The 13,016-nt window shown below is 44.7% G+C and overlaps 2 protein-coding genes across 2 annotated transcripts; one reads left to right on the forward strand and one right to left on the reverse strand.

Annotated features, from left to right (window-relative positions):
- Positions 1-1,738: 1,738 nt before the first annotated feature.
- On the reverse strand, positions 1,739-4,474 carry fgg (fibrinogen gamma chain; the record flags this gene model as incomplete). Its single annotated transcript, XM_079999451.1, has 9 exons — positions 1,739-1,917; positions 2,202-2,479; positions 2,597-2,781; positions 2,992-3,125; positions 3,505-3,635; positions 3,738-3,822; positions 3,978-4,164; positions 4,278-4,334; positions 4,421-4,474. The coding sequence occupies 9 exons, from the start codon at positions 4,472-4,474 to the stop codon at positions 1,739-1,741; spliced, it is 1,290 nt and encodes a 429-aa protein (XP_079855577.1).
- A 4,607-nt stretch (positions 4,475-9,081) lies between these two features.
- Positions 9,082-12,267, forward strand: LOC307229452 (lecithin retinol acyltransferase-like; the record flags this gene model as incomplete). The annotated part of the gene is made up of 4 exons (XM_079999452.1): positions 9,082-9,127; positions 10,709-10,884; positions 11,056-11,571; positions 12,115-12,267. 4 exons carry the CDS (start codon positions 9,082-9,084, stop codon positions 12,265-12,267), a joined length of 891 nt encoding a protein of 296 aa, XP_079855578.1.
- Between the last annotated feature and the right edge of the window lie 749 nt (positions 12,268-13,016).

Here is a 13,016-nt window from a genome sequence, read left to right on the forward strand (position 1 = left end):
GACTACAGGAAACAGACAGGTGGGTGGTAGAGGGGGGGCTCTTTGTTTTTTGACGCGGGGAGCGGTGTTGATGGGGCTGTATTGAAGTCCATGGTGGGGGCTGGGAGGCTAGGGGAGGCACGGTGTGTGAGGCTGTGGTCTGGATCATCGGGGAGGTGTGAGAGGGAAGCGGCTGTGGGGGCAGGGGGGGGTGTGGGCGTCTGTGCGGCTGGGGGTAGGGGAGAGGGCAGCTGAGGGTCCTGTGCTGAACCTGTTGAAGAACAAGTTCAACTCATTGGCTCTGACCAGGCTTCCCTCAGCCTGATCCCCCTTCACCTTGAGGCCTATGATCCTTTTCATTCCTGACCACACGTTGTTTTGCATGCATACATCCTTGCTCTCCCTCAGTCTCACCTTCAGTTCCTTCTGCACACTCTTCAGTTAATTCCCCGTCCCTGAAGGCTCTCGTCTTCTTATTCAGCAGCTCCTTCAGGTCGCTGCTGATCCAGGGCTTGTCATCATGGAAAACATCGCACTGTCCTGGTGGGGATGGTGTTATCCACACAGAAGTTGATGTACTCTGTTGTACAGTCAGTCGTGGAGTTGATGTCATCTTCATGGGACTCACAGAGTACCTCCCAGTCTGTGGCCTGAAAACACCCCTGAAGAGTCTCAGTTGCTTCCTGTGACCACCTCCTCACAATCCTTGTAGTCACAGGTTGCCGCTGAACAAAATATATATATATATACTGTATATACACACACACAGACACACACACATGCACACACACACACACACACACACACATACACACACACACACATACACACACATACACACACACACACACACACACACACACACACACACACACACACACACACACTTATATATATTTATATTTATATACACACACATATACATATATATGTGTGTGTATGTTTGTGTGTGTATTCATGTGTGTGCCCTTACTTACTGTAGGACTTTGCAACTACCTTATGCTTTCATTTTTTACTGATGCACTGATTAAATGACCTGTTGCCTATGAAGCAAATTGATTTTAGCCAAGTGAACGGTTGCATTTCATTCCTTTAAAAGGTTTTCTGTGTGACCATGCCATCCATTAGTCAAGGGGATTTTTTCAATTTGTAATGTGTATGCAATTCATCATGGACTCCGTGTCTGTGCGGGTGTATTTTATCGTGAGCGTGTGTATTCATATAAGCCGGTTTGCGCAAATCAGGGATGAAGATGACTGAACAGCACAGCACATTAAATAACTCCAAACAAAACTAAAACAAAACAAAAAAGAAAAAAACAATTTGAAAGTTGGCTCAATTTTATTAACATGAACATGGTTTTGATTAGTTGCTTTGTTTGTTGGTCCTGTCTAAGAGAGATGAGTAAAGTCTGACAACAATGGCCTCTGAAGCAATGTCAAGAAGCCATTAGATAAAGAAAATAGATTTATTTTTTCGAACATCCAAGACGTAAAGTCAAATGCAAAATTGAAGTGTCCAACAGGATGAGATGAGGAAAAAGAATAAAATACACGAAAGAAAGGATGTGAGTCTCCTTTCTTTCATGTATTTTTTTCCCCAAGAGTGTGTGTCAGAAGCATTCAACCACTAACAAGGAGAGATAGTGAAAGTGACATTTTAATGTTTCCAGCTCGAAACAACACTGCCAGTCCACTATAATGATGTAGAATCAATCATTAAAGCAAGGTTCCCGCGCTGCTCTCCTTTCCAAAAGCTCTCACAGTCCTGCAAGGGTTTTGGAGCCAGTCACCTGCCCTCCGCCCGCTGTGATCCTGCTGATGGGAATGATCTTCATGGTCGTCTCTTTCATGGAGTACCAGCGGCTATGCCAGGTGACCCAGATGATGCCGTTGTCGTAGCCGAGATCCCCGGCGTCCTTCTCCGTGTACCTTCCACCTGGACGGAGAGAGGAGTCAGTCAAGCCTTTCAGCTGCTGGTGCTGGTGGTGTTTGAGAGGTGTGTGTGTGTGTGTGTGTGTGTGTGTGTGTGTGTGTGGACCTGTTCACTGTCTACTGTAGCGGCCATGGGGGACGGCCATACTTTCAACCTATGCTCCAAAATGTGTACATGCGCTGATGAAAACCACATGCTTAGTTTAGTAACAGCTGCTGGTTATCCTCCACTTCACCACCAGTGTGTGTGTGTGTGTGTGTGTCATATGCAGCAGAACCGGCTCTTACCCGGGTAGTATTTGCCGTTCAGATGGGCGGCGTGGCAGCGGTTCATCCACCACCCGGAGCCGTCCTGCAGCGCACAGTTGCCCTCAAACTTGTCGTTGTCCTTGTCGAAGGTGCTGAACTGCATTCCGTTGTGGGCCGTGAAGAACACATTGCTCGGGTCGTCCCCAAAGTTGAAGCCTGCGAAGGCGTCGCCGGCATCGCCCCCGTAGTAGTAGGCGTAGGTCAAGCGGTAAAAGTCGGCCTCGGGTCCCACCCTGAAGGTGGCGTAGTCAGCATACCTGCCGGCGGCAAAGCAAGGAGGAGCAAGCTGAGTTTAAAATATATATATTTTTAAACCAACTCAGTGGCTTCTGAGCTCTGCTCTTGGATAATTTGACGGCATTTTGAGGACGTACCTCTTGTTGCCTTCCCAGTCCACCATCTCTATCCTCAGCACGCTCGGGATGGCCGACTGGGTGGTCAGCATGTGAATCTTGTCGTTGCCGAGCCAGAACTCCGTGGTGTCATCTGGGGAGAGGTATCCGAAGCCGTTCTTGTACTGGATCCAGTCCTTGCGGAAGTCTACGCTTCCATCGCGTCTCTGCAAACGTGAAATCAAAAATCTCATTTAAAAATCTCTCCGTCATTTGTTCATAATCCGTTTCGGAGTCAATAACTAACATTCCATACGACACCTGTTTTTCAGACCGTAGACCGAAGGTTTAAAAGTAAGCATTAAAGTGCATTCGAGTGCATGGAAGGGTTTTTCTATAAGGATCAGAAACAGGTGGTGACGATACAGGGCTCCTACCCTCTGCAGCACGGTGAAGCCCCGGCGGAATTCGTCGATCTCACAGTAGACCAGGAACTTCTCCGTCGCCATCGCTGGCTTCAGGTAGTATAGGCCGCTGACTGTGGCACCTTTGTTGGCAATGTCCTGGCAGTCTGAAGGCCAGCAGAGACAAACAAAACAAAACCTCATATGTTCCTGGTGTTCAATGGACACGGTATGGTAAACATCTGGCTCTGTGGTCGAAGATCTTTGACTTGATTGCTTTTCGCAAGCACATCATTTTGTTGCTGGATCACTGTGTTTTTTTATTGGAATATTGCAATTATTTTTGGAACTTCAAAACTTGGAAAACAGCATATTTGTTGTTCAGATGACGGGTAAGCTGACTTTTAGTCATTTTGTCAATTGTTAACTCTCTATCGACGCCGGGTATTGATTAGTCCGGGTGAACACTGAACAATGATGTAAGCCCGTGATTGAGAAACTTTTTTGGGGAGGGGGGCGGGGGGGGGCTGTCAATGTTGATTTTACCTATTCCTGTTATCGTCTCTATTCCAACCGTGTCTTTGCAGGGGATGCTGCATTTGTGCTGCAGTTGAAGGGCAATCTGTTTGAGATCCGCCATCCTCCGTTCATTCGATGTCATGAAATTCTGAAGTTCGCTGCGAACAGATACACAGGACACACCCCGACTTAGAACCGAAACAAACTTGGCGGCTCAAAGCGGCTCGACGGCAGTTTCATCGAAACGTTTGCTGACTTACAATATTTGCGCCTCCTGGGTGATGATGGTCTTCTCAAAGCGAAGGATGTCATCCAGGATGCTGGACGACTTTGTGAAATGTAAATCTGTGAAAGATTCGTAATCTGCTTGAATTGGCAACTCGGGACACAATAACCCCCCCCCCCCTCAGTGTTGTTAATCTACCTTTTCAAGTTATTTTAAACGGCCAATTTTTAAATCTTTAGTCACTAACTGTATAAGGCCTAGGGATGTGCTTCACCTGGTTGCAGTGCTTTTTGGGCAGATGTCGTCGAATCTCTTATGTACTCCACATTTTCCTCAGCTCCATGGGTTAGGTTGCCAATTCTCTCCAGCTCCTCCAGCATTTTGTCTAAATTCCAATGCGTGACCGTTGTGTATTGAGCCAGGTTGTCAGCTAATCCACATGTGGTCGGACAGTACTTTCCCTGGATACGGAAAAAGAAAACGTAATTATGACCTTGATTCTGGCTTTAAACGGTCGACGCTGCGACACATCAGCAACGGATGAATGAATCCCAACGAATCTCAACATACTTACAAAAGAAGGATGCGGTTGACAATTCTGCGAAACGGGCGAACCGTCCCCTCTATATTGCTAGAGGAGGGGGGAAAAAACACAACACATTGTCGCTTGTTCTCGCTCTGCATTACGTACCATTTTTGTAAATCTCAGTGACTTACTGCCGCGTTGAAGGAGAAAAGTAAGGCCAGGGTCGTTAGCAGTAACCAAGCCATGGTGCGTTGCCTTTTCCAACAATGAGGATCTGGTGGACCCTGCAGTATATTTATCTGAACCAGGACCCCGGTTCAGGTATTGATAAGAGGTCCATGTGCAAACATCCCACTCACAGCCTGACTCAGCTTTTGGGCGTTCTCCTGATGTGCCAACCACTTGTATTGACAGTTCCCTTCCAGTAGTATTGGCGGTTCACTCGTGGACGACTGACGCTGTGGTGAAATAGTTTGTGTTTTGCTGAGTACATTCTGAAATCATGACTCATATTACGATAAATCCCTACCGACATTTGCGATACAGAATGTTTTTTGCTGGGTTACATCATTTTGTTTGGTTGAAATACAAATAAAGAGGAAAAATATGATCCAGAGCGTCAGTAACTCTATACTATAAAACTGTTGAGTCTGTACTATTTATTCTGAAAAGAGTCCATGTTTTTTTTACCTGCTGTGAAAATGTATTTTTTTCCCTCAAGTAAAACTAGATAATTTCTCTATATATTCGCTCTTAACTCTACTACATTAACAATATCCCAGACTGACCTAGAGCCCATATGAGCCTAACGAGAACAGATAGGGGGAATGTTTCAAATTCCTCATCCCCTGACTCAATCCATTTCGAAATATATTATATATATATACTGTATTTGACAACACATTTTTGAAATATTAAATAGAAATATATAGTAACACAACGTTTATGCTTTTTCAATTTTCATCCTCAAATCTGAAGAAGAAAACAACAGGTAAATAGAAACATCAGGAAGTGGGTTTACATACAGGATGCTATAATTTTAACCTTGATGTTAGCAAACAACTGAGTTAAAGGGGACCTATTACTGCATGCTCCTTTACAAAAGTTAATATATAATATAATAAAGGTCCCCAGTTGCATGCAGTTTAGCTATTCTAACATACCTCTAAACCATCCTGTTCCAGGACAGTCTGTTTTAGAGGGTGGGGCCTCCCTCCCGAGGCCCCTAGTTCTCGGAGCCAATGAGGTTTGAGCATGAGTTCCGAGTTCTGTGAGCCAATGGGGTTTGAGCATGACTTCTGGATTCCGTTGTATTTTGTCTGTGACCTTACAACCAGAATCCGCAAGAAATGAGCTCCAGTTGCTGAACCTTCACTCATATGGGATCGACAAGGCCTCATTTAAAAGTTAGTTTGGACTTTTGTTGCTATGCTCCAAGCGTGTGTGAGACAAGGATGGAAAGCGCAGCAGCAAACTGTTTCATTGAATTAGTAAATGTCAGAAAATAAAATAAAATAAAATAAATACATCTACAATAAAAACACTATTTTTCTCGTTGTTGTTTGGAGAAATGCGAGAAATGTTTGTGTGTTAGTAGGCCTATCAGATACCCAAATGTATGTGCACAAGCACTGACAAAGTGAGTTTTTCACAATAGGTCCCCTTTAAATATGGCAAAGGCTTGTTCTTTTTTTCTTTTTTTTTTTTTGAGAAATGTGTCTTTAGCCTTTGAAAGGCGGGAGCAGTCCTTCTGCCGACCACGCACTGAAATCAGTGTGAAGCTTCAAAACTTTCCCGAACCGGCTTCTCTGCCCCCGCAGCCTCGTCATAGGCGAAAAAAAAAAAAAAAAAGTTCTAGAGCGCTGAAGACAGAACCAGCTGTAACTATAGATCACGTTCCCGGCAATGGTGAAAGGTCTATGTTTACAAAGGCGTGCGTGGGTGATACATGCTGTGACGCCAAAAAAGGAAGCACTCAGGGCTTAGGAAAAAAACAAGAGTTAAAACCTGCATGTGGGGTCCCCCTAATGGAAACAATTCAAATAGAGGCTGAAAAGAGACCAAGGTTTTCCAGAGGATGAGAGAAAAGACAGACTAAAACAAATGCTGACAGATAGATAGATAGATAGATAGATAGATAGATAGATAGATAGATAGATAGAAAGACAGACAGACAGACAGACAGACAGACAGACAGACAGACAGACAGACAGACAGACAGCCAGACAGACAGACAGACAGATAGATAGTTTAATAAAATTGTTTGAATAATTGATAAATAATGTGTGCGGCGACTGATTGAGGTAATCAAACTGATCCGTGCTCATAGTAAACTGAACCTTCTTTTATTGCAGCAAAATCAACAAAAGTTAGGACACGCGATAACGCAAAAGAGAATAAAGCTTCATCCCGGCCCTCATGTTGACATAGAATAATAAATCTCACGCCAGCTAACTTGGAGTGACCCAGTTCTTATACTGGGCAGGAAAAAAGCCACAGGAGAGAAATAAGGCCTGGCTGACCCCAGTGTGAACTGCTGGGCCCATGAGCCGAACCAGTTGTGAACTCCTGCTGAACTTCCCTCTTTATGGACGCACACCAGATGGAAGGTGCGTTGTTCCCTCTCAAAGATACGGTTTATTTCTTCGGTGGCGCCGGAGTTTTATGCACAGCCAAAAAACAAAATCTTTGGTAATACGGCCAAGTTCGAAAGCAAAGTACCTCAGATTCTACCACGCACCACATGTTGTTCACCGTCGGCCTGATGGCAAGTGCCACAGCAATGCCTACACACACACACACACACACACACACACACAAAACAAGTATTTGCACAGTGAAAATTATGAAATTTCAATCCTTGACTTTTCTATATGGACACAAACTTTCCAAATTCTCTCACATGCCACTTCCCCTTTACTACACCTTCACTTCACAACACTACTTATTAAGAGAACTCAGCACTTTTTGGTTATTAGGGAAATCACTTGTAAAAGACGGGAAGTGATAATGGGCAGAACAGTTAAAAAATGCTGCGCTTTCACTTTTTCTTCCCAGAGACATTTTTTCTCAAGACGGGGCTTCACACCCTGCGAGAATGTGCTTCCTCATTCTGGCAGTCCACTTTCCAACTACTTTCCCTCTGCCACTAAAGATGCCAAAGAAATGAAAATGTAGGATCCTTTAGTGTAACTAAAAGTAAACGTGTAAAAAAAAAAAAAAAAAAAAGCCTAATTTCTGCTAGACATGAATCAAAGTCCACAGCCATAAGAAGAAAGTAGCTATATTTCACTAGGAGTTAATTTTGGAGTCCCTAGCGGTGTCCCTAGCGGTGGAGTCACTAGTGTGACTGTGGGGCCATTTGACGATGGAGTAAATCTCACGGAGACAGGGGCCAAAGGTTTGTTTTAATGCCACTTCAGGGTTCAAGCCATGGTCACAGGCATTAAGTCCACTCAGCTGAACATGGTGTGATCAGCGGTCGTACTTGGACCGGTCGACACCTTGCTGTCCAAAAGTTATTCACGATTTTGGTGTAAAACATCAAACGGTTGAAAAAAACAACCAAAAAAAAGCAACCGCTCCAAAACATGTGATTTTGGTGCCTTTGTCACTCAGTGTCGGACTTATCAGGATCAAGTTGTCTTTGAAGAGCCTCAAACCTGTGGCCTGAGAAAAGGGTTTTTTGTTCAAAATGCCTTAAACATTAGGTGGGATTTAAGGCTGCTAAGACTAAGACTCTGGATCTGACCTCCATGTCGAGAAATGCAAATTGGCCGTGCCGACCTGCAGATCTGCCTTGGGTAGAAGTGGCTAGCCCATTTTTCCGGCACATGTTTGTTAAATCAGCTTTGTGCTGCGTCAGAATAGAGTGTTGTTGTTGAAGCTGGCGCCTGACACACAGTAAACACTAAACACTAAGATAATTTATTCATGCTTGTTGTAACGACTGCTGGGAAGACCGGCAAGAGGACTCAACGGCACGACTGGGAGACAGTAATCTGGAGAAAAGGAAACAAAAAAAAAAAGTCTTCACTTGGAGCAGGATCGCTACGCAGGAAAACAGTCAGTGCATCAGGCAGACAATCTGGCGAGGAGCAGACAAAGGCAGGTCCAGCCCCTAATCCAGTCCACACTGCCTTCAGGGCACCGTTCTATTTCTCTGCTTTAGATGCTTCAAGAGATTCAAGATTCAAAAGGGTTTATTCGTCACATACATATACATACGCTCAACATATATGCAGTGAGATGTCTTTGCAACGCAGCCGGAGATTATGCACAATTCTAATAAATTCTAAACCGAACATAATACCTAACCTAATGCCTACCTAGCTAACCAACTGAAACTAACTGATTCCTAAACGGTAATGTAATTAGTGAATAGAATAAAATAAAATAAAATAAAATAGAATAAATAAATAGCAGTAAAGGGAATAGAGTTTTCTATATGGGATAGGCTATTTATATATACAGATATGTGCATCAAAGTGCATGTGAATAAAGTGTGTGTGGAGATATACAGTACAGTATACAACAGTACGACACAGCAATACACTAACACCGAACAGAACAGCAATACCGTGCAGTATGCGCTAACCCAGAACAGTGATGCAGTATGCAGTACAGTATGATACATACAGTGCAGTAAGGTAGTGGGGCCTATGTGAGTGTCTCAGTGAGGACCCCCGGTGAGTTCGGCATTGCTGAGCTTCCACATCCCAAAAGCTCCCTATCACATTTCTGGAACCTCTGTATGGAGATACCTCATTGAACCAGCAATATTATCAAATATATTTCTCTAAAGAATAATAGACTACATTTATAACCCGTTAATTATTTTGTAGTTCGAACGATGGCGCCACAGGGGGCACACCCACTAAGCAAACAGTGTCCACTGAGTGAGATCCCATCTGCCGTTTCTAGAACTTCCTTGTTTTAATAAACAAGTAAATCATGTTGTTGATTTGTGGGGGAAAATATGCTCCGGCAAGTCTCATGGGTAAAGACATCAATTCTATCCTGCCTTCAAAGATTTGTTGCTTCAAAAAGTTTTATAGAGGTTTGGGCTTTTCAAAGCTGACAAAGCTGACTGTTGAACTCCAAGGGGCCTTCATTCTGGTATCATTTATAATGGAATCCTTGTCGGGATTGCACAACATCCAGTGTCAGCTGGTGAGAAGGGAACCTTGAAGCTTAGGCGAAAAAGATGAGCGTGTAACTGAAACCCAAGGATTTATAAAGTAATCCGGAGCCTAGAATGGTTTTTTTTTCTTATCTCAGGCCTCCTTTGAGAACCTGGAGTCTTTTCAGGCCGAACTAATCCTGGATTGATGATGGAGCAGAACAAATGGCCACTGTGAGTCAAAAACAAAAGTCCGCCCCTCCACCATTTATTTTGTCTGCAAGGCAAGCAATCCTCTTGATAGCCTAATTACAATTACGTCTCACAAATGGGTGCCAGATAAAAATGAGCATTCAGTGACCTTTTCAAGTCATATGGAACGACGTCAAACATATATGCTATTATACACAGTATGTACGCCACGAATACACTAAACCTGTACTATGAATGAGTACATGAGAGTAAATAACAAGTACCGAAAATACACTTCAAGTATACTTGAAAAAAAGTACAAATGTGTACATACTATAAATTCTAACCACACCATACGCTAAAATATACATGGCATTGGATGGAAAAAATACACCTTTTGTACTTGTGTTGAGCAAAATCAAATTATAGCATTATTCGTCTATTATTATTGTTGTTCTATTATTATTATTATTATTATTGTTGTTGTTGTTGGTGTTGTCGTTGTCGTCGTCGTTGTCGTCGTTGTTGTTGTCTTTGTTGTGGTTGTCGTTGTCGTCGTTTTTGTGGTTTGTCGTTGTCGTCGTTGTTGTTGTTGTTGTCGTGGTTGTCGTGGTTGTCGTCGTTGTTGTTGTCGTTGTTGTTGTTGTTGTTGTTGTTGTTGTTGTTGTTGTTGTGGTTGTCGTTGTGGTTGTCGTGGTTGTCGTTGTCGTCGTTGTTGTTGTTGTTGTGGTTGTCGTTGTCGTCGTTGTTGTGGTTGTGGTTGTCGTTGTCGTGGTTGTGGTTGTCGGGGTTGTCGTTGTTGTCGTTGTTGTGGTTGTCGTGGTTGTGGTTGTCGTTGTTGTCGTTGTTGTCGTCGTGGTTGTCGTTGTTGTGTTTTGTTGTGTTGTGTTTCATCGGTTAATTAGTGCACGTATTCATGACGTGTCTGTCGCGTTCCGCGTCTGCTCGACGAGCTCCGTCGGCTCGAGGGAGAAGGAACGTGTCGCCCTCCTCGCGGAGCTTCCCGCGCGGGGCTTCGCTTCTGCTCCGTCTTTCCTTCCGCCCGCGCGCACGTGCCCACCGTCCACCGGAGGCGACGCACGTGCGCGCCCGAGCGCCCTCCCGAGCGGAGCCATTGGCGCCCGCTCGGCGCCGTCGGGGCCCGCGCGTCTCCTCCTATTTGCAGCGGGAGGGATAAAAAGCCCGCGGCCGCAGGAGGACGGGAGCGAGGAGGCGGAGGAGGCGGAGGAGGCGGAGGAGGGTGGGGGGAAGAGAAAGCTCCGGGAAAGCGGCACCATGTTCCACTTGTTGACGTTCCTCCTGGAGAAGTTGTCCCTTCTCTCCGTATTCAAGCTTTTCGAGGTGAGGTGGTCAGAGGGCGCGACGCACGGCCACCACCGCCAGCACCACCTGCACCACCAGCAGCACCAGCAGCAGCAGCACCACCAGCAGCAGCAGCAGCAGCAGCAGCAGCAGGGGCAGCAGGGGCAGCAGCGGCAGCAGGGGCAGCAGGAGCAGCAGCAGCAGCAGCAGCAGCAGCAGCAGCAGCAGCAGCAGCAGCAGCAGCAGCAGGAGCAGCAGGAGCAGCAGCAGCAGCAGGAGCAGCAGCAGCAGCAGCAGCACGCCCCGCCGAGCCTGAGGCGAGGAGACCTGCTGGAGGTGCCCAGGACCCTGTTCACCCACTACGGCATCTACTTGGGGGGCGACAAGGTGGCGCATCTCATCCCGGACATCCTCCCGGCGCTGACCGGCGACGAGGCGCTGCTCGGCGCCGTGGTCTCCAACAAGAGGCTGATCCTGGGCTGCGTGTGCAGGCGCGCCGCGGTGCGGGTGGACACCGTGGAGGACTTCGCGTACGGCTCCGGCGTGGCGGTGAACGCCATGGACGGGCGCCTCGGGACGCGGACGCTGCCCGGCGAAGAGGTGGCGCAGAGGGCCGAGGCGCTCGTCGGTGCGAGTCCGGCCGCGTACAGCCTGCTGTGGAACAACTGCGAGCACTTCGTGACCCACTGCAGATACGGCTCCGCAGCCAGTCAGCAAACTGACAAGGTGCGGGATGGAAAGGCACCTTTTGACACATGCACTCTTGTTAACTACTGTTAACTGTGCCGTTATTCCGTTAAATGTCAGATGTGCATATCTGCATCCGCTGCAAACATTTGCATATTTAATCATCCGATGAATGATCAGGGTTTTAGATTAACATTTGGATTAGTTGGATTAATGGACCTGCAGCAGCTATTGGATCTTTCCTGCAATGCATACACTTTTGACACCGGCCTACATGATGATTAAACATAAATGATGTTTGCATCAATTATTCATCATTAAATTGGCTCAGTTAATTAAGATTTTCAGTAATTAAAAAACACATCAATACAAGTATTTTCGAAATGCTTTTTAGATTTTAAACTTTAAAACCTACTTCAAAATATCTATTTTGAATTTTAACTTCAATGATGATACCTTTTAAGTGTAATTTAAATGATGCATTTTTCACATCTGGAATTGTAAAAACCCACATACTGATCTGTATGTGTGCTGGATGTTGCGACAGTATAATGATCAACACGTGTTTCCTCCCTTCTGCAGTTCTGTGAGTGCTTGAAGTTGATCATCAGGGACCAGAGAAGTGTCATGGTCGCCCTTCTTCTTGGATTTTCCTCCATGCTGTGGTTCGGCGCGGTCCCCTCCACCGCTCTTCTCGCCGCTCTCATCCCCTTTACCCTGTGGATGGCCGGCTGAGAATTCCAGCTTCCCCAGAGACGGGCGGGAGAGAGATGTCTTTTGAACGCTGCTTTGTTGGGATTCACCCGAGGCCTCAGACGACACATTGGCATCGACAAGCATATATTTGTCTCAAGAAGGCGGGTGGTCGGAACGAGTGCAAATGAGGGCGTATTAAAACTTTAATAAACAATTAAAACTAGATAACTGTTTAATTTTCCCAATATTTTAGCTGACATTCAACTATGGAAAATTATATTTTGAATGTATGTGAAATAGATAGTACTCCATATAATACTGTTGTTGATAATGTAAATATCAAATTGTTTTTCTGAGTCAATGTTGTAAATGTCTAATAAATATCATATTTTTATTTGTTTGCCCTGTGTGTGAAATACGACTCAATCCCAGCTCAATGCCTCAAATGAAACAGCATAATAATTTATAGTAATCTAATAGTGATATACAAGATACAATACAATAAGATATGAGACGAGGATAACATGCTATGATATACGATACAATATGATGAAACTTATATAATATATATAAATATTCTATTAAATATTTTATTCTATTCTTAAATATTTTATTTTATTCTACAATAACAATCCAATGATGAATATTGCTATCAATTCATTTATATACACACTTGAGAATAATATTAACAAATAGTGACATTTTACTGAAAACATGACAAACTAGCCTTCTCATTCTAGAGGTGCAGTTTATTTAGGCTACAAGAAAAAAATCATCTTTGACCTTTT

This window comes from Zeus faber, assembly GCF_960531495.2.
Source record: "Zeus faber genome assembly, chromosome: 4".
Lineage (NCBI taxonomy): Eukaryota > Metazoa > Chordata > Actinopteri > Zeiformes > Zeidae > Zeus > Zeus faber.